This window comes from Leptopilina heterotoma, unplaced genomic scaffold (assembly GCF_015476425.1).
Source record: "Leptopilina heterotoma isolate Lh14 unplaced genomic scaffold, ASM1547642v1 Lhet_183, whole genome shotgun sequence".
Lineage (NCBI taxonomy): Eukaryota > Metazoa > Arthropoda > Insecta > Hymenoptera > Figitidae > Leptopilina > Leptopilina heterotoma.
In genome coordinates, this window is record NW_025110901.1 from 1551962 (window position 1) to 1575014 (window position 23053).

The 23053-nt window shown below is 24.1% G+C and overlaps 1 protein-coding gene across 3 annotated transcripts in view; it reads right to left on the bottom strand.

Annotated features, from left to right (window-relative positions):
• LOC122500363 overlaps positions 1 to 23053 on the bottom strand; it is a 524819-nt gene that overhangs the window by 88193 nt on the left and 413573 nt on the right. For all 3 annotated transcript variants that reach the window (XM_043609264.1, XM_043609265.1, XM_043609263.1), the window contains 2 exons: positions 20338 to 20518; positions 1138 to 1258 (listed from right to left, as the gene is read on the bottom strand). In XM_043609264.1, coding sequence (XP_043465199.1) covers positions 1138 to 1258; positions 20338 to 20518 — 302 coding nt within the window. The remainder of the gene's footprint in view (positions 1 to 1137; positions 1259 to 20337; positions 20519 to 23053) is intronic.

The window sequence follows — 23053 nt, forward strand, 5'->3', positions numbered from 1 at the left end:
TTCAAAAATAATTTTTCAAAAATTTGACTTAATTTCAGTTATTTTTCACACTATAAAATTCGAGATATACTTAAATTGCATTTCGTACCAAAAAAGTGGTATTTTGTTGCAATATTTTTGAAGAAAAATAAAAAAAAGGTGGCTTTTCTTAAAATAATTGAAAAATGTCTACAGAAAATTTGAAAAATGTCCAAAAAGAATTAAATAAAAAGGAATTCATTTTTCAAATAATTATGAATTTCTGTTTTATTAAATTGAAAAACAGTCTAAATTTCAGAGCTTAGAGAAGCAATACACGATTTTTCTGCCTCGGATAAAGAATTCCCCCCGGGATAAAAGCAAAGCAATCACATTTCAGTGTCTGATCCGGATATCTTACGCGTTGGGGGATATTCTAAAAGACATTTTAAAAGCCTCCGAAATTTCTCCATTGAAATCAAATAAAATTCGCCCTAGATCAAAATAAAGCTCTGATTTACAGATAAATTCAATGCCACTAATAATAATCACAGTCCTAAATTTAAAAACGTCAAAAAAAAAAAAAAAAATCCAAAAAACAATCATCGAAATTCTTTCCTATTGAAATTTAATTAATTTTTGTTAAATTTATAAAATAATTAAATGAATAGATAAAACAAAATCATGGTTGCTACAAAATTTTTATTTTTCCCTAATTTCCAGACAGAATTTTGATAAAATTTTCTATCATTTCCCTAATTTTTCTAAACATTTTTATATTTTTCTGATTTCCCTGATTTGTGACAACCCTGAAAATGAATCAAAATGAAATAAAATGAATTGGAATGAAATAAAATGAAATAAAATAATTAAAATTAATTGAAATAGAAAAATACATTTAAAATTCAATTAGCGAATTTTTTTCTATTGAAATTAAAAAAATTTATAGTTAAAATTTATAATTAATAAAATTGATTAAAATTAATTCAACCAGAAGAATTAATTTGACAAATTCAGATACAATTATAATAATGAATGAAAAATTACGATGATTGAATTTACCGAAATTAATAGCGCGAAAAAAATTGTGTAAATAAATTTAAAAAATTGAATATTAATTGAAAACATTAATTAGCATTAATTAAATTTCTTTAATTTCAGTCGATAAAAAAAACTTACCAGGGTAGTTTGAGTGGTAACGGCGTGTCCATGACGTTTACACTCTTCCATCCACTGCTGTCGACCATTTCGACGACCAGACGGTTGAGCACTTCTCTTTGACGAGTTTCCTGGAGAAACCCTATAAAAATGAAAAAAAAACCAGTTACAGTCAAATTAGTTCCACTTTAAATTGTAAAAGATATTCTTCATTTTACCTACTCCCCTAACCCTTTGATAAAACGAAATTTATTTCAACGTTCACATGATTCTTGTTAAATTTCCATAATATATATTTTTCCAAGTTCATATATATGCGAATTAAAAGTAATTATTTTCAGACAAAAAAAGAAATAAAACTAACACCAGCGAACTTTGAAATAAATATTTACCTTCGAATTGAAAGAAAAAAAAAGTAATTTAAAACCAACGCTTGAAAAATGTGTAGATTAATATTTCAAAAAGTGAAAATAAAAAAAAAAGAAAATAAAAAACTAAAGAAAATAAAATAAAAAAATTATGAGAGAAGTAAAAGGAAAATTCTCTCTACTTAATGTAAATGTTATAAAAAAAAGTTGTAAATCTATAGAAACTAAATGATTATATCGAAACAGAGACGAAATTAATAATTCAAAGGACAAATTCAAAGCAATGAATAGAAAATCATTTTCATCTTAATGAGAATTTAACAAACTCATTAAAATTGTCAAGTTTTGTGAAAACGTCATTATTTAAATTCTTTGCTCATTAAAGTTTCAGGATTAATTTCTAACTTCATCATTAGAGTTTTTATAAAAAAATTTCTTTTCCAACAGGAAATAATTTTATTTCGAATTTTTATTTCACATTTATTTCAAATTATATTTCAAAATTTTAAAAAAAAATTACGATATTATAATAATTATTATTATTTTAAATAATAATTTAAATAAATAAATTGTTCTTTAAAAAAAGCAATTTTTTTTAATCAAAGAAAAAATAAAGTTCAATGAAAGAAAAAAGTAAAAACTTTTTTTTTCAAATTTATCAAATCAACAAAAACTTCTTTTTAGGTGCAATTTTAATTAAATTCAATTATTTAAATACAATTTTAATTGAATTATTCTAAAGAATTTAATTATTTTTAAACATTTAAATAAAATTCTTCATGTAATTTAAATTATTTTTTATTTAATTAAATCCCTCGTAAAAATTCAATTATTTCAAAACAATTTGAAAATAATTTTAAACAATTTTAAAGAAATTTTTCAAAAGAATTCAATTATTTATTTATTTTGCAAAAATTTTAATAAATCTTTCGAAACAATTTCAATTATTTTTATAAATAGTAAAATTCCTTTCAATAAAATTAAATAATTTTTAATACAATACATTTTCGATAAAATTTTTTTTTAAAATTCAATTATTTTCAAAAATTGTAATAAAATTCTTTGCAAGAATTTAATTATTTTCATTAATAAATAACATTTTTTACAGAAATTCAATTACTTTCAATAAAATAGAATTTTAAGAAAATTCTTTGTAGAAATTTAAGTATTTTCGATACGATTTTTGATAAAATTTTTTATGTTCAATTATTTTCAATTCAATTTTGATAAAATTCTTTATATTAAATTATTATTATCAATATACAATTATTTTCATTAAATTCCACCAAAAAAATTCAATTATTTTTAATTCGATTTAAAAAAAATTTTTCGAAAGAATTAAATTATTTTCAAAAATTTCAATAAAATTAATTGCAAAAATTCAATTATTCTTATAAATATTAAAATTTTCCATTGCAATTCAATTATTTTGAAAAGAAGTTTAATAAAATTTCTCGAAAAATTCAATTATTTTCAAAAATTGTAATAAAATTCTTTGCAAGAATTAAATTATTTTCATTAATAAATAACATTCTTTACAAAAATTCAATTACTTTCAATAAAGTACAATTTTCAGAAAATTCTTTGTAGAAATTCAATTATTTTTTCAAATTTCGATAAAATTATCTATAAGAATTCAATTTTTTTTGTTAATTTAAAAAAAAAATAAATGGCTTGAACTCGATTTATTTCATTAAAAATAAATTTTTCGTTCAAATAAAAAGTCAAGTTCTTGATTCAAACGAAATTTCTTTGATTTAAAATACAAATATTCTTTGAATCTAAAATTTTTTTTTTAAATCAAATAAATTGTTTTCGAATCAAAAAAATGTTTTTGAATAAAATAAATTGTTTCTGAATCAAACAAAAACTAAATTATTTTTTAATAAAAAAAATTTATTTGAATCAAATAAATTGTTTACGAATTAAAAAAATGTTATTAAACCAAATAAATTGTTTTCAAATAAAAAAATGTTTTTGAATCAAATAAATTTTTTTTCGAATTAAAAAAATGTTTTTAAACCAAATAAATTGTTTTCAAATAAAAAAAAAAATTTTTGAATCAAAAATATTGTTTCCAAATCAAATAAATTGTTTTCGAGTCAAGAAAAAGGTCCTTGAAGTTGGCGTCGACGCTAAGCATTGAAAAATATTTTTTTCACAAAACCGAAAAAATGACTCAATTTGTCCCAAGGTTTAAAATTAAAAAAAGTACTTTTAAAAAATTTTTTTTCTTAGATGAATGAAAGAAGTGAAATTAGTTAAAATTATATCACGAAAAATAAAAAAAATAGTTTTCAATGCTGAGCGTCGACGCCAATTTCTAGAACGTCAAAAAAAATGGTTTTGAATCACATTTTTTTTTTTTTTTGCATGAAAGAAAAATTAATTTTTAATCGAAGAAACAAGTCAAAGCTAATGATTTCTTTAAATCAACAAAAACTTTTTTCTAAGTGTCTAGTAATTTTTGGAAATATTCATACAGAGAAAAAAATCTTGTTCAAAACTTTTAGGAAAAATTTGTCTACAATTTGAATACTGCTATATCTTTTTGATATTCTAATTAATCATATTTTGATTAATGAAAATTAGTTGATTGAATAATGAATAATTAATTTATTAATTAATAATTTGATTAATTAATAATTAAATATTTGATTAATTAATAATTCATTATTTGATTAAATAATAATTAATTCATTGATTAATTAATTAGTCGAATTTATAAACTAAACTGAATTTGTTTAAAATACTTTTTTAATATTTTACTTTTTCACATTTTTTTATACTTCAGTAATTAGCTAAACTTTTTACCTCTTAATAATAATTTTGCTCGATAAATTAAAATTTCCTTAAAAATAAAAAAAAAAAAAACGAAAATTGCAGCAATTCTAATTTGCCGTTTCATGAAATTTGTGTTTGGAATTAAGAGGAGCTTATTTATTTTTTTTTCTCTTTAACTCCTGTTGCCGCGAATACATCGAAATCCGACCTTTAACGAGATTTTCGAATCCTGGTTGGGGAGGGAGTTCGACATTTGCGTCGATGATTCGGTTTACGAGTCTTCTCCAACGACTTTTTCCAGACGAATGAATATAGCAAGAGAGAAGGAGTGAGGGAGAAAGCAAGAGCAAAAACTGATGGGAGGCTGGGGTTGCAAAGGGTACTTTGAGAGTGAAAGCGATGAAGGATTCAACGACTTCCCACAGGAAGTACGAATAAAAAAAAATCATATCTCAATTCTCACAACCAAATATTGAAGGATCAGAATCTCTCAAGAGACGTCTTACAAATTTATGCGGGACGATTAAGCGAATATTTAATATCTACACATATATTTTTTTGTCTCCACTAACAATTGTTAACAATTTTCATAATATACGGAAAAAATTATTATTATTATTATTAATAAAAAAAAAAATAATGTAGAGTTGCTACAGGTCAGGGAATTCAGAGAAAAGTCAAAGAAAGTAAAATTTGTCAGGAAAATCAGGAAAAGTCGAGGATTTTTATTAAAGTACTGGAAAAAATTGAATTTAGGAGAAGTTACGAATGACTGCAGAAATACAATTATTGTCAAAAGTAATAAAATTCTTTGCAGAAATTCAATTATGTTCAAAAATTAAAAAAGACTCGTCAAAATTTTAATTATCTTTAAAAATAAAATTCTTATCCAAAATTCAATTATTTTCAAAAAATTTTAATAAAATTCTTGGCAAAATTTCAATTATATTAAAAAAATTTTCTCAATTCAATAATTTTCAATATCAACTACTTTAATAAAATTTTTCGAAAGAATTTAATTATTTAAATAAAATGTAATAAGATTCGTTGCATGAATTCAATTATTTAAAAAATGTAATTAAATTCGTTGTAAGAATTACATTATTCATCAGTGAATTTCAATTATTTTTAATACAATTTTAATTGAATCCCTCAAAAAATGGAACTATTCTTAAAAATTTTATTAAAATTCGTAGAAAGAATTCAATTATTTTTAAAAATAATAAATTAATTCTTCGCTAAAATTCAATTATTTTCATAAATCATAAAAAACAACTTCACAGGAATTCAATTATTTAAAATAAAATATTTTTAATACAATTTTAATTAAATTTCTCAAAAAATGTAATTATTCTTAAAATATAAAATTTTTTATTAAAATTCATCAAAATATAATTTGTTTATTAGAATTTATTCGTTATGTTCAATATATTTCTAATTGATTTTCTTCAAAAAAATTAATTATTTTCATAAATTGTAATGAAATTCTTGGCAGAAATTCAATTATTTTCAAAAATTTTCCTCAATTCAATGATTTTCCATAACTACCATTTTAATAAATTTTTTTAAAAGAATTCAATTATTTAAAAAAAAAGTTGATAAAATTCAAAGCAACTATTAAATTATTTTCCTAAATAATAAAAATTTCCCAGGAATTCAATTATTTAAAAATTTTATACATAAATTTCTTCGCAATAATTCAATTATTTTCATGAATAATAAAACTCATCAGTAAATTACAATTATTTTTAATATAATGTTAATCAAATTCCACGAAAAATGTTATTTTCTCGAAAATTTTATTAAAATTCGTCGAAAAAATTCAATTATGTTAATAAAATTCTTTATGAGAATTAAAATTTGAGAAACATTCGTTTATTCAATTATTTACTTATTTTTGCATTTAAATAATTTAATTCTCGTAGAATTTTAAAATAAAAATTTATTTAAAAATTAATTTCAATTAAAATTTTAGATAATAATTGAATATTAAAATCATTATGGCATGAATTTTTAAAAATAATTGATAATTGAATTTTTGAAAATAATTTCATTTTTCGAAGAATTTACTTAAAATTGTATTTAAAAGTAATTGAAATCCTGTGAAGAATTTTATAATTTATGAAAATAATTGAATTCTTGCAACGAATTTTTATTACATTTTTTTAAAATAATTGACATCCTGTAAATAATTTTATTATTTATGAAAATAATTGAATTCCTATTTTTATTACATTTTTTTTTTAAATAATTGAATTTCTTTTGAGAATTTTTATTAAAATAGTAGATTTTGAAAATTTTTGAATTTCAGCGAAGAATTCTATTATTTGTGAAATATAATTGAATTCTTGCAAAAAATTAAAAAAATAATTCCATTTCTCAAGGAATTTATTTAAAATTGTATTAAAATTAATTGAAATCTTGTGAAGAATTTTATTAAAATATTATTATTATTATTACTCAATTAAAGAAAGAATTAATATTATTATTACTTTATTCTACAAATTTTTCTTTTCGATTTTATTTTCTTATTAATTTATTTTTCTCCCCTTTTACTTTTATAAATCAAATTATGAATTATTTATTTCTTGATGCCTACAATTTTTCTTTACACCTCTTGCAGTCTTCACCCTCTAAATTCTTTTACAAATAAAATTAATTTTTTCACCCCCTATAAATAACTATCTTGAAAATAATCGAATTTGAGAAATCTTGCGAAGATTTTTATTCTTCATGGAAATAATTTAATTTGTGCGAAGAATTTTATTAAAACTTTTGAAAATAATTAATAGTTAATTAGTAATTATTAATTTCTTTATTAGTTAATGTTTTTGAATTTTTTAATCTGAATTTATTACAAAATCGAATTTGATATTTGAAAATAAAAAAATACTAATAAAAAATTAAATACGTAAAATTTGATAATAATAATTCGAATACTAATAATATTACTAATAATGATACTACCAATAATAATAATAATAATATAAAAAATAGTAAAATAAAAAAAAAAAAATAAAATATACCAGAAAAATTGTAACAGAAAAAGAGACAAAAAAATTGATGTACAAAAAATCACTGATAAGTAAAATAACTAAAAATCGAATTAAATTTCGAATAAAATGAAAATGAGAAAATTATGAAAGCAATTAGGAAAAAAGAAAAATGGATTCACACAGATTCACTTAATTTAAATTACATTTTAGTGTCTTTGGAGAATCTGGAAAGCATTCAATATTTACATCGAAAGGAAATGAGAGGGACGGCGAGAAGAAGAATGAGATGGATTCAGAATAAATCTTCTCTATCGTTATCGGACCTCCCAGCCGATTGATTTCCCTCCTCTCTTTTTCGATTTGCTTAAAGGCATGAGTTTGCGACTGTTAAAGATCTAAAAAGAAACTTAATGGAATGGGCGGTATGCTTCACTTAAGAAAGTTTGATTGTTCGTAATCAGCGATCAATGCTATTTGATAGCTACAAGAAGAATATTGGACAAGTTATCTTACAAATTACTTACAATCTTTTTTCTAACGATAACAAATTAAATTTTACATCTTTATTGGAAACTACAAATTTTCTGCATTTTTTTTCTATCGAAAATGTGAAAAATTATAGTCTATAATTTTCAGGCCTCGGATCGACTTTAAGGTGCAAAGAAAATTGTTTTAGTAGATTTTGTATTTCCCTGATTATTCCCTTTCACTGATTTCTTCTAAATTCAATAATTCAATACTTGAATAATTTTGTTAAATAAATATTGAAATACTTTTTTGCACGGGAAATAAAATTTTTAAATTCCAATTTAAGACATTCTGAAATCTAATAATTCATAAAATAAAAAAAATTTAATTAATTGATTTAATTAAAATTAGAATTATCAATTATCCTTCCAAAAATTCAATTATTTTCTACATTTTTCAACAAACTTCATTTCGAAATCAATTATTATTAATAATTTTCCGAAACTTCTTGAAGATTTCAATTATTTAAATACAAAAAATCATTTTCTTACATTAATTGTAACAGTACATGTTTTTTTTTCAAAAGTTATTAAGTTGTAATATTTTCAAAAAAATTATAATAAAAAAAACTTGAAATTAATTTTTAAAAATATTCTTTAACAATTTTTTTAAAATAATATTTTTTTTAACTATATAAAATTAAAAAATTACAAATAATTGAAATTTCGTAAAATCTATTAAAAATAAATGAAATTTTGAAAAATATAAAACAAAAATAATCTCAATTTTGAAGAATTTTAATTAAGTTTCATTTTGAAATTTTCATTTAAAGAATTATTTATTAAAATTTTTTTGAATGCAATTATTTTCAAAATATCTGAATTCGTACGAAGAAAAATTATAATTTATAAAAAGAATTAAAATCTTGTGAAGAATTTTCTTAAAATTATTGTAATTGAATTCATACGAAGAATTTTATTATTAGCGAAAATAATTGAATTCTTGCAAAGAATTTTATTACATATTTATAAAAATAATTGAATTGTTACGAAGGATTTATTAAGATTTTAGAAAATATGTTGGGATTTAAACAAGCTATAAACTCTAAAGACATTTTAATATATACGATCCTGTACTCAAAAAAAAAAAAATCGTGCCTGCTCATTTCCCAATTATCTGTATTTCAACTTTTCAGTCTTTGCTCACCATTCGAGCTATTATATTCTTTGCTCACAATATTTAATGCTAAAATAAAGTCTCACTTTTTATATCAATTTTCCTCTATTTAATTAATCCCTCATCAGGTTATGGGCCCAGAACGCCGTGGTAAAATAGAATCGGACAATTTAAAGTGTCGTGTAATTTAAATAACTGTTTAAAGTGTTTATTAACCACGTGCTCTCTCGTGTTCATGAAAAGGAAGCGTGCCTTGTGAAAAATTCGTCATCATGAGTGCTTCACATTCAATGAGAATTGAAGTTTTAGGAAAAGAGAACTTCGATACTTGGAAGCTCCAAGTAAAAGCTCTTCTCATTAAAAATGACGCCTGGGAATATGTGAGTGGAGAACGACTTAGACCGATTGTTGTCGAAGGAAACGAAGATGCAAATGCCGCCGCAGTTTCGGCGTGGGATAAGGCTGACCAGAAAGCACATTCCGACCTTATTTTAGCGATTCATCCATCAGAGCTTAATCAAATTAAGCATTGTAGCACCTCTCATGACATATGGGAAACGTTACATCGAATTTACCAGTCGAAAGGACCTGCAAGGAAGGCGACTCTTTTGAAGAAGTTAACCCTACACAAGATGGCCGAAGGAGACGACGTTCGTGAACATATTCGTGAATTTCTGGACGCTGTCGACAAGCTTCATGAAATGGACATCGATGTCAACGAAGATCTCTTAGCAATTTTATTATTGTACAGTTTGCCACCTAGTTATGAAAATTTCAGGTGTGCAATAGAATCACGTGACGATCTTCCAAAACCAGAAGCCCTGAAAATTAAAATTCTCGAGGAAAGCGACGCCAGAAAATCTAAGGACAACGAGGGAAACGCAAACGCCATGATCGCCAAACGAGGCAGCTATCAGTCCCAGAAATCCAAGAAGAAGGGGAATGAGGAGAAAAAGGAATCAACGGAAAAGAAATTTTTCCCCTTTGCTTGTCACCGTTGCGGAAAGGTGGGACATAGGATAGCTGATTGTAGGGTGAAGGGGGTACAGAAGAAGCCTACTACGTCAGAAAGATCCAGTAACGTAGAAGAGCTGGGTTTCCCCATCACCGAGATAGAAGCAAAAGCCTTGAAGGCTGATAATTCGAATTCGAAGAACAAGTGGTGCCTCGACAGTGGTTCAAGTTCTCACATGTGTAGTGATCGAAGCAAATTTATAAACAGTGAACAATGTGACAATATAAAATTGAGTTTGGCGAATAGCGCCACTACCGAAGTGTTATCTAAAGGAAAAGTAACAGTGTCAGTAAGTGATGGTGAGTGTGAAAAACTGTTAAACTTAGAAAATACATTGTTTGTTCCTGATTTGAGAACTGATTTAATTTCCGTTGGCAAAATTGCCGACAAAGGATTCGAAGTAATTTTTACGAAAAACGAGGCAGTGATTCGCGATCAAAGTGGCAAAGAAAAACTTTTAGCTCATCGAAATGAAGGACTCTATTACATCGTTGAAAATGAACACAGTGCACGAGTGCTATCCGAAGTAAATCGAAAACCAAATTTAAAAATTTGGCACAAACGACTCGGTCATTTAAATTTTAAAGATTTAAAAATTCTTTTGAAGGAATTAAAAATTGATTTTTGTGAAGGGGAAGAAATACTTACCTGTGAAACGTGTATAAAGGGTAAATTTTCACAAAAACCATTTCCGAAGTTTTCCTCGCGTAAATCCGATCTTTTGGATATTGTGCATTCAGACTTATGTGGTCCTATGCGGACAACATCGATCGGTGGTTCGAAATATTTAATGACATTCGTCGACGATTATTCAAAAATGTGTTCAGTGAAGTTTTTAAAATCAAAAGATGAAGCCCTGCAAGCTTTCAAGGATTATCAGAAGAGTGTAGAAAATCAAACGGGACGACGTATAAAAATTTTGCAAACCGATAACGGCAAAGAGTATGTGAACAACGAATTTGATAAATATTTAAAACAACAAGGAATTTCTCGAAGACTTACCATCCCCCACACTCCTCAACAAAACGGCGTGGCGGAGCGTAAGAATCGTACGCTTCTCGAGATGGCAAGGTGTTTGATTTTGGAAGCGAATCTTTCAAAATCATTTTGGGCAGAGGCTGTGGCTACTGCAAATTATCTCAGAAACATGTGCCCCTCAAGGAGTATTCAAGGTCAAATTCCATACAAACTCTGGAACAACGAACTGCCAGACTTATCTAATCTTCAAATTTTCGGAAGAAGAGGACATTGTTTAAATAAAACTCCTGGCAACGATAAATTCAATCAGAAGACTTTTGAATGTGTGTTCCTCGGATACTCAGAAGAAAGCAAAGGATATCGAGTTTGGTTAACAGAGCAAAAGAAAATACACATCACTCGAGATGCTGTATTTCTCGATGATTTTCTACCAACGTCAACTTTTGAAGAAGAAATCCAAAGAGAAGATTCAACGAAGGACAACTCGAAAAATCTGAAAAAGGAAAATGAAAATTTAAAATGGAAAGAAATCGAAGAATTTAAATTTAAACCTGAAGCATTACCAGAAAATAATGCAAATCATCAACCTGTTGTTTACGAAGACGATGATGAAGAAGATGAAGATTTCCCTGGATTTGAGTCTGAAAATAAAGAAAATGGAAACCAAGAACCTCGAAGATTAGCTGGACGACCTCGACTTATCAAAACTGGAGCAAGGGGAAGACGGAAGAAAATTTACAACACCACCAACTTGGCTACCAGTGATGATCATTTCCCGTGCGCGAATATAGTCGAAGTGTCCTTGAAGGAAGCTCTCACCGGAAACGAAGCAGAAGAGTGGAAATATGCAATCCAAGGTGAATTCGGTGCACTTATAAAAAATAAAACTTGGATTTTGACAGATCGCCCCGCAAATCGAAATATTATTGGTTCCCGACTTGTTTTGAGAAACAAGTACAATACCGAAGGAGAAATAAATAAAAGAAAAGCTCGAGTAGTTGCAAAGGGATATTCTCAACGCCCTGGTCTCGACTTTAACGAGACATTTGCTCCAGTCGTACGTCTGAGTTCCGTCAGATTGTTAATGGCCTTGGCCGTTGAAAATGATATGACTGTTCATCAAGTTGATATAACTACTGCTTTTCTTAATGGTCACCTTGAAGAAGAAGTTTTTATGGAAATTCCAGAACTGTTTCAAGAATTGTTACCGGAAATTGCAGCCAAGGAATCTTTCATCAACGAACCTTTGGACGAGACTTCAGCAACACATATGCTCAAACAATTGCAAGAAGGAAATAAAGTTTGTTTAATGAAGAAATCCTTATATGGTTTGAAGCAGGCTGGATATCAGTGGCATAAACGACTAACTGAAGAACTAAAATCCTTCGGATTAAAACCCTTAAGTTCAGATATGTGCGTGTACGTGAATAATGCAGAAAAACGATCATTGATTGTTGCAGTGTATGTTGATGATCTGATGATCATTTCCAATGATCTCGAGTGGATTCATGAATTCAAGGAATATATGAAGTCACGTTTCGAAATGATTGACCTTGGAAAAATCCAACATTGTCTCGGGATGGAATTTAATCAACAAAGTGATCGTTTAACAATTTCCCAAAGTGCTTATATCGAAGCTGTTTTGAAGAGATTCAAAATGGAGGATTCCAAACCAATTTCTACACCCATGGATCCAAACACGAAGTTTTTAGAAGAGGATGATTCATCAGATGATTCAGAGGATTACCCGTTCAGAGCATTAATAGGAAGCCTAATGTATTTGGCTGTTGCAACACGACCTGACATCATGTTTGCAGTCAACTTTCTCAGCCAATTCAACACATGTTATGATCGACGTCACTGGATCGGAGCGAAGAGGATCCTACGTTATTTACGAGGATCAACCAATTTAAGCCTTACTTACCAAAAGGGCTCAAACAAATTGGAAGGATTTGTTGATTCAGATTGGGCCAGCTGCATTCAAGATCGAAGATCCTACACCGGATATGTATTCACCCTTGCGAATGGAGCAGTGACCTGGGAGACGAAGAAGCAACAAACAGTTGCACTTTCCACAACTGAGTCTGAGTACATGGGACTCACAGAATCAGCAAAAGATTACCTTACCAAATTTCTCAAGGAGATTGGATTCTGGAATCAACATACTGTTGATCTTTACAATGACAATCAAGGAGCTCAAAGGCTAGCGAAAAATCCAATCCATCATTCAAGAACTAAACACATTGATCTCCGACACCATTTCATTCGACAAACAATTCAAAGTGAAGTGATCAATTTAAAATATTTGAGATCAGATGAACTGATGGCGGATGTTCTGACGAAACCTTTACCAGGATCAAAATACCAAAACTGTTTAGTGAAGTTCGGATTAAAATTTTTATAAATTGTTATGTGGTTTATGCTTGAGGGGAAGTGTTGGGATTTAAACAAGCTATAAACTCTAAAGACATTTTAATATATACGATCCTGTACTCAAAAAAAAAATCGCGCCTGCTCATTTCCCAATTATCTGTATTTCAACTTTTCAGTCTTTGCTCACCATTCGAGCTATTATATTCTTTGCTCACAATATTTAATGCTAAAATAAAGTCTCACTTTTTATATCAATTTTCCTCTATTTAATTAATCCCTCATCAAAATAATTGATTTTATTCGAAGTATATTAAAAATTTTTTAAAAAAATTTAATTCTTCCGAGGAATTTAATTAAAATTGTTTTGAAAATTATTGAATTCTTCCAAGGAATTCTATTAAATAATTAAATTCTTGAGAAGATTTTTATTAAAATTTTTGAAAGTAATTGAATTTAGGCAAAGAATTATATTATTTATAAAAATAATTGAAATCTTAAGAACAATTTTATTACAATTTTAAAAAATAATGGAATTTTATCAGAAATTTAATTCTATTCTAAAATTCAATTTTAATTAAATTTCTCAAAAAATTCAATTATTTTTAAAAAGTTTTATAAAATTGATGGAATTAATTCAATTATTTTTCTAAATAATAAAATTCATCGAGACAATTTAATTATTTTCATAAATAGTAGAATTCTTCTTAGAAATTCAATTATATTCAAACATTTTTTTAAATTCTTCGAAAAATTCAATTATTTTCATGAATAATTACATTTTTCGTTGAAATGCAATTATTTTTAATACAATTTTAATTAAATTTCACAAAAAATTCAATTATTTTACAAAATTTTTTTAAAAATTGATCGAATTAATTTAATTATTTTTTTGAATAATAAAATTCTTCGGAACAATTCAATTATTTTCATGAATAATAAAATTTTTCGTTAAAATTCAAGTATTTTTAATTCAATTTGAATTAATTTTCCCCAAAAAATTCCATTATTTTTCAAAATTTTATTAAAATTTATGGAATTATTTAATTATTTTAATAAATAATAGAATTCTTCTAAGAAATTCAATTATTTTCAATTTTCATAAATTAAAAACTTCTTCGAATGATTTCAATTATTTACATGAATTATTACATTTTTCGTTTAAATTCAATTATTTTCAAATTTCAATACAATTTTAATTAATTTCCCAAAAAATTCAACTATTTTCCAAAATTCAGATAAAATTCTTCGAATCAATTCAATTGTTTTTATGAATAATAGAATTCTTCCTAGGAATTCAATTATTTTCATAAGTAAAAAAATTCTTCGTATAAATTTAATTATTTTTATAAATTACAAACTTCTTCGAAAGATTTGAACTATTTTCATGAATAATTCAATTTTTTTGTTGAAATTCAATTATTTTCAAATTTTAATACAATTTTAATTAAATTTCCAAAAAAATTCTATTATTTTTCAAAATTTTAATGACATTCATCAATTCAATTATTTTTGTAAATAATAAAATTCTTCGTAACTATTCAATTATTTTCATTAATAATAGAATTTTTCGCTGGAATTCAATTATTTTCGATATTTTTTTATTGTTATTTATTACCATTTTCAGAATTTCTCGATTAGATTAATTTAAAAATTAAAAAATGAAAGCAAAACTGGGAGTAGAAAATAAAAATTATTGAAAAATTTACTGGATTAACAATGTTGAGAAAAAACTGAGAAATGTTGAAAGAAATATTTTAAAATTCTATCCAGAGATGAAAAATTTTTCCAATTTGATTAAATTGAAATGTGGAAACAATTATTTTTTCAAAGCACGAAAAGAGCGAGAGAGAAATTCTAAATTCGTCACACAAAGAACTTTTTTTGCTAATTTTCATTGAAAACCATAAATGAAAAAATGGAATGTGAAAAAATAAAATTGCCGTTCGATTTTGAGTGATTTGGTTTAAAGGGAAAAAAATTAATTTTCTACTGAATAGATTTTCGCATAAAAGCAGAGGAGAAAAATTGAAGACTGGTTGCCGTAATAACTCGAAGCCGACGTGAAAAGGTGGAGGAGGCGTGGGCCAATTTAAAATAATGTAGGTCGGGGCAGCATCTGGTCGATCTGAAGTTCCGTTTTCAAGACTCCCATTATCGGGTGCCGATATCGGTCGATCGGCGGTAATCAGTCTCGAGAGAAGCTTAGAAGTCGAAGAAGTCGATTCGCATTTTATATACTTGTTCGAAGAAAGCCTCTTTCCTTGAGTATCCGATTCGTCCTTCGGCAACACAATCGTCCAGAACGAATTTTACGCCCGCTCAAGGAGAACTCTTTTTCGTTTCGAGCATTTCGAGCGTTTCCAGTGCTTCACTACTCGCAAAGAATAGTTTCTTTCTCGACTCTCTTTTTCCATATATAAAATGTTGTACATAAATATATAACGAAATGACACTTTTCTCTCTCGAGGTTCCAAATAACGTATATACCAAAGAGGCGAATCACAAAAATCGATTCTCTGCAATAAAATAAAGAAGACGAGAGCAAAAACACAAAAATAAGATACAAGAAATATTATTTAAAAAAAAAAAATTTCCATTTACATTTGAAAATTCCTTTTTATAATTTAATCACTTTTTCGATTTATTTACAAGTTTAATAAACTTTTTTTATTTGTTTAATCTAAAAATAAATCCTTTTTTTCCAAATATGTTCTTTTCATTTATTTACAAATTAAATTGAATTTTATTTATGAGTAAAAAAAAAGAAATGTAATTAAATTTAAAAATAAAATTCACTTTTTTTCAATTTTTTACTTTTTGCTTTTTTGGTTTTTTTTTTTATTTTTTTTTGTTTTGTTTATTTGTGAATAAAATGAAAGGTTTTTTTTAATAATCTTCTATCTATATTAATAATCGTTGTATTTCGGTAATCTTTTCGCAGTTTAAAGTAAGTTGTTGTTTCCTTTTTTGTTTTCTAACTTATATTTTAATAATTTGTTATTATTCTTTTCAAATATTTTCAGTTTTAAAATTAATGTATTGAAAATCATTAAATTCATTGTTTCGAAAATAATTGAATTTCTGTAAAGAATTGGATTAGTTTTTGAGAATAATTGAATTAGTTTAAGAGAATTTCAAATTCTTGTTGAATTTTTAGGAAATTTTTAAAAATAATTAAATTCTTTCTTTTAATTTTAATTACATTCAATTAAAAATAACTTAATTCCCGCAAAGAATTTTAGTATATATAAAATTAGTTGAATTGTTTCGAAGAATTTATTAAAATTTTAAGAAATAATTGAAAATATTTGAATTCTTCCGAAGAATTCAATTAAAATTGTTTTGAAAATAATTGAATTCCTACAAAAAAATTTTACTATTTATAAAAATAATTGAATTGTTTCGAAGGATTTATTAAAGATTTTAGAAAATAATTGAATTTATTCGAAATGTTAAATTTTTTTTTTAAATTGAATTCTTCTGAGGAATTCAATTAAAATTGTATGGAAAAAAATTGAACTTTTCCTCAATCTTTTCTTCACTTTTTCTGTATATTTATAAATTAATTAAATTAAATTCTGTTTATTTATAAATAAAATTGAATTCTTTCCATAAATTGAATTGAATATTTTTTTATTTATTTCTAAATAAAATTGACTATTTTTATTAATCTATAAAAAAAATCAATTTGTTTGCTTTATTTAAAAACAAAATTAAACTTTCCGATTCGTTTTTAAATAAAAATAAAATTTTTTTATATTTAAAAATCGAATTAATTTCTTTTCGTTTATAATTTTCCATTTCTCAACTAGAATTATTATCATTATGTTATTAAAAAGCCATAAAAGATTTTAATAGAGGATGAAGAGATTTTTTTCATTAAAAAAAAAGTATAAATAGAAATGATTAAAGAAAGAACGCTCCTGCGTGCAAGGGATTACTAGCGAATCATACCTTTTTAATCCCTTCAGTAGAACGTATCGATTTTTGTGGTTTTTATAGAATTAATTTTTTCTTTCAAATCACGCTGCAAAGATTACACTACAACACATCGATAATAATAATTTACAAGAATAATAAATTTCAATAAAAAAATTTTATAGATTTAGTTTAAATACCGAAAAACAATATATAAATTTTGAGAAAGACTTTCTACTCGGTTCAAAGAAAAAAATTTTATACCTATAATCGCAATATTTTTTTTCGTTAAAATTGACAAAAAAGTGAATTATTTTTCGAAAATAGAAGACAGAAAAGTTACAAAGAAAAATGTTATTTGCAAAAAAATTAACTCAAAAATAATTAATTTGTATCTGCTTTTTTTTATCAATTTTTCGATAAATTTTTCTTACTAATAACTAAAGCTAAAATAGATCCAAATTCTGATAATTTGAAATTTGTATTGGAATCAATTTGCGATTTATTAAAATTGAAATGAGTCGAAATTTAGATATTTCCAAATTTGTTTGAATTAAAATTAAAATCGTTTTTTAAAGTTTTTACTAAAAAAATTTGTTTTGACAAATAAAAAATAAGAATTGACTAAAAACTGAATCATTTGAAAATTGAATTTAAATTATTGCAATTTTGATTATTTCCATTTTAATTTAATTTCGATTTATTAATTGTGTAACTAATTAATTAATAAAATTTAAATTAATTTTTATAATTTTGATCGATTGGATTTTAAATCTATTGAAATTTGATAAAATTGAATTTTTGATAAATTGTAATTAAATTGTAATTTTGTAAAATTTCCATCAATTGCAATTTTTCTTGATGTAAATAATTTTTAAGTAACTGAATTAAAATGAAAATAAAAATATAATTTTGATTATTTCTATTTTAATCAATTTTGATTCATTAGTTTTGTAAATTAACTAATAAAATTTTAATTAATTTTTATTATTTTGATCAATTGATTTTTAAATGGACAGAAATTTGGAGAAATTAGATTTTGGATAAATTGACTTTTGATTAATTAAAATGAAAGGTCAAGTAGAATTGGAATGAAATTAAATTTCGATTCACTGCAATTTTAATCAAGAAATACTTCATGTAAATTAAATTAGGATTCATTGAAATTTGGAATGAGTAAATTTTAAAAAACTCTAAAATATTGAAAGAAAATTATTCAACTTATTTTGATTTCTTTCAAGATTCCTGAGTTTTTTCTCTACATTGTAAATTCAGTAAATTTTTTAACAATTTTTCTTTTTTTAATTGCTGTTTTGCTTTCATTTTAAAATTTAAAAATTAATCTAATCGAGAAATTGGGAAAAAGGTACAAAATAACAATAAACAAATGAAAAATAATTGGATTCCAACGAAAAATTCTATCATTAATGAAAATAATTGAATTGTTACGAAGAATTTAATAATTCATGAAATTAATTCAAATCTTTGGAAGAATTCTGTATTTTTTTAAATTAATTAAATTTTTGCGTGGAATACCTAAAAAAATTTTTGAAAATAATCAAATTCCTGCCAATAATTCTATTATTTATGAAAATAATTGAATTCCAACGAAAAATTCTATTATTTATAAAAATAATTGAATTGATTCGATGAATTTTATTAAAATTTTGAAAAATAATGGAATTCTTTTGAGAAATTTAATTATTCATGAAAATAATTGAAATTTTTCGAAGAATTTTGTAATTTTTGAAAATAATTGAATTTTTGCGTAGAATTTCTAAAAAACATTTTGAAATTAATTAAATTCCTGCAAAGAACTTTTTTATTTATGAAAATAATTGAATTCCTAGGAAGAATTCTATTATTCATAAAAATAATTGAATTGATTCGATGCATTTTCTTAAAATTTTTGAAAATAATGGAATTTTTTGGGAAATTTAATTAAAATTGTATTGAAAATAATTGAATTTCAACAAAAAAATTGAATTATTCATGAAAATGATTCGATAAATTTATTAAAATTTTGAAAAATAATGGATTTTTTTGAAGAAAATTAATTAAAATTGAAATAAAAATAATTCAATTTTAACGAAAAATTTTATTATTCATGAAAATAATTGAAATCATTCGAAGTAGTTTGTAAGTTATGAAAATTATATTAAAAATAATTTTAATTCAACGAAAAATGTTATTATTCATGAAAATAATTGAAATCTTTTGAAGAATTTTTTAATTTATGAAAATAATTGAATTTTAGTGAAGAAGATTGCAAAAAATTGAAAAATAATTGAATTGTTCCGAAGAATTTTATTAAAATTTTGGAAAAATAATGTAATTATTTTGAGATATTTAATTAAAATTGCAGGTAATAATAATAATAATTTAATTTGAATGGAAAATTTTATTATTTATGAAAATTAAAAACAATTGAAATCTTTTGAAGAATTTATGAAAATAATTTATTCCGCACATTTCGATTTAATCAAATTGGCCAAATTTTTCATCTCTGAATAGAACTTAAAAATATTTCAAAAGAATTTTGCAATATATGAAAATAATTGATTTCTTACGAAGAATTTTTAAAAAACTTTTGAAAATAATTGAATTCTTAAGAAGGATTCTATTATTTATAAAAACAATTGAATTGATACGAAGAATTTTATTACATTTTTTTAAATAATTGAATTCATGTGAAAAATTTTATTAAAACTTTGAAAAATAATTTTGAGAAATTCAATTAAAATTCTATTAAAAATAATTGAATTTTCAACGAAAAATTTTATTATTTAAAAAAATAATTGAATTGATTCAATAAATTTTATAAAAATTTTGAAAAATAATAAAATTCTTTTGAGAAATTTAATGAAAATTGTAACAAATAACAAAAAATAATTTAAATACCTGTAAAAATGTTAAATAACTGATCCTTACATTAGAGGGATTATAATTATGAAGATTTTACTCTATGAAAGCAAAACGTGAATAAATAAAGGAATTAGGTGGGGGAGAGGGCTTTTGAGTTTCCCCTCAAAATAACCGTAATTATAAATTTAATATCAGATGAGTTTGTCGAGTATAGCCAAACGGGAGAGTGAGAGAGTGAGAGAGAGAGGGGCTTAGATTAGAAGAGGGAATCTCTACTCACATGGGGAGAAGTGTAGAGATAATGCGCTCGGCCTCTTCCGGTGGCGGAGGAAACTCCGGGGCGGTAACTCCTGCAGAATCCTGCGGTTCAGGACAGTCTGGAACCGGACGTAATGCTACCAACGCCATCTTTGCCTTCCGCCCATTCATACTCATATATCCGTCGTCCTCTGACTGGTGCCCTAAAAAGAAATTCATTTTTTTTAATCACCTTGTCGATAATTTTCAATTTGAAACTTAAAAAACTAGAAAATACTGTATTTTTATATTTGAAGGAAAAAAATTTTTTATTCTTCCTCAGGAAATAGAAGTTTACCTCTTAGGATAAAAATTTCAGGTTTCTTTCAAAATTTTTATTATTAATAAAAAATAAAATAAAAATACAATAGAAAAAATTAAAAAAGGAAAAAAACCAAAAAATTGAATTTTTTCTCCCGAAGATTTTTTGGGGAAAAAAAATTTTTAAACAATTTTAATTGAATTCCAATTAAAATTAATCCAATTAAATTTAATTCAATTGAATTCAAATTTTTTAAAAATATTTCCATAAATTTCAATTATTTCCTAAAATTTTAATAAATTCTTGGAAATAATTCAACTATTTTTATAAATAGGGGAACATAGTCTAGGTCGGCCACCTTTTTGACTTTTGTTTATAACTTTTTTTTAAAAATGAATTTGGACAATTGAAGTATATGGTTGGAAAGTTCTGTTTAATAGGAACATTTTTTCTGTACAAAGTAAATTGACAGGTTTAAAAATGAAAAAGTTATAAAGATTTAAAAAAAAAAAAATTTTTAGTCCAGGTTGGCCATTACAGTCAAGGTCGGCCATGTTTAAAATTCAAAGGGCATTAATCGTTAAAAAATAAAATAACATGTTTGGAGTTACGGAAAATTGATTCTTTATTGTTTACAGTTTGTAACTTAATGAAATAACAAAATAATAACAATAAACAATATAAAAAAATAAATATAAATAAAAAAAAGTTTTGCACTAAAATATTAATAAAATTAAATAAAAATATTAATAAGATGATCAATTATATTATGAGTTATACAAAATTGCAGTTTTTGCAAATGAAGTAGCTCGTCCTCAACTTTGAGCATTTTAAACACATAGTGGCCGACCTTGACAGTAAGTAACATTACCGAATTGTTGTAACCATAAAGAAATACGTTTCGGGATTCGATTTTTTACTTTGTTTTCCTTTCAACCATGAGTCCCACAAATTTTCTGCATACTTGCCTTGACGATTCAATTTGTTTTTTATCTTTTATTAATGGTTTTTCACATTATGCACAAAACTTTTTTTGAGCTTTTTTTGTACCGACGTCACAGAAAACACAATTTTCGATTTTCCGAAAATGTAATTGAACAAAAAGTTAGGTTTCACTAAGACAAGCTTCGACAAAAATGCGCGTAGGTGGCGCTAGTGAACTTGACAAAAAAACGCGAGTGGCCTACCTAGACAGTAGGCCAACCTTGACTACATTCCCCTACTATAATTCTTTGCAGGAATTAAATTATTTATTATCAAATTTCAATAAAATTACCACGAAGGAATTTAATTATTTTCAAAAATCTCCATAAAATTCAATTTCAACAAGAATTTAAAATTCTCTAAAAATAATTCAATTATTCGTAAAATATTTAAAAAAAAATTCTATATAAAAATTAAATTACTTTCAATGCAATTTTTAAATATATTCGTCAGAAAATTGAAAAAATTCAATTATTTTCAAAAAATAATAAAATTTTTGTGATAAATTCAATTATTTTGAATATTATCAAATATTTCTATAAAATTCTTCATAACAATTTAATTATATCTTAAAAATTTAATAAATTCTTCGAAATATTTTAATTATTTTTATAAATAGTAAAATTCTGTGCAATAAGTCAATTATTTTTAGAAATAGTAAAATTCTTTGCAGGAATTCAATTATTTTCAAAACAATTTTAATCGAATTGATTGGATGAATTCAATTTTTTTAAAAATATTTCCATAAATTTCAATTATTTTCTAAAATTTTAATAAATTCTTGGAAACAATTCAATTATTTTTATAAATAGTAAAATTGTTCGCAAGAATTCAATTAATTTTATAAATAGTAAAATTCTTTGCAGGAATTCAATTATTTTCAAAACAATTTTAATTGAATTCTTCGGAAGAATTCAAATATTTTCAAATACTTCCATAAAATTCAATTATTTCCTAAAATTTTAATAAATTCTTGGAAACAATTCAATTCATTTTTTTTAAATAATAAAATTCTTTGAAACAATTCAACTATTTTTATAAATAATAAATTTCTTTGCAGGAATTAAATTATTTTTAATCAAATTTAAATAAAATTATACGAAATAATTTAATTATTTTCAATGCAATTGTTAAATATATTCGTCAAAAAAAATGAAAGAATTCAATTATTTTCAAAAAATAATAAAATTCTTGAGACGAATTCAATTATTTTGAATAAACCTTATTTTAATAAATTTCTTTAAAGAAATTTAATTATTTTCGAAACAACTTTAATTGAATTTCTAGAAAAAAATTTATTATTATCAAATATTTCTATAAAATTCTTCATAAAAATTTAATTATTTCTTAAAACTTTAATAAATTCTTCGAAACATTCCAATTATTTTTATAAATAGTAAAATTCTTCTCAAGAATTCAATTATTTTCAATTCAATTTTAATAAAATTCTTCT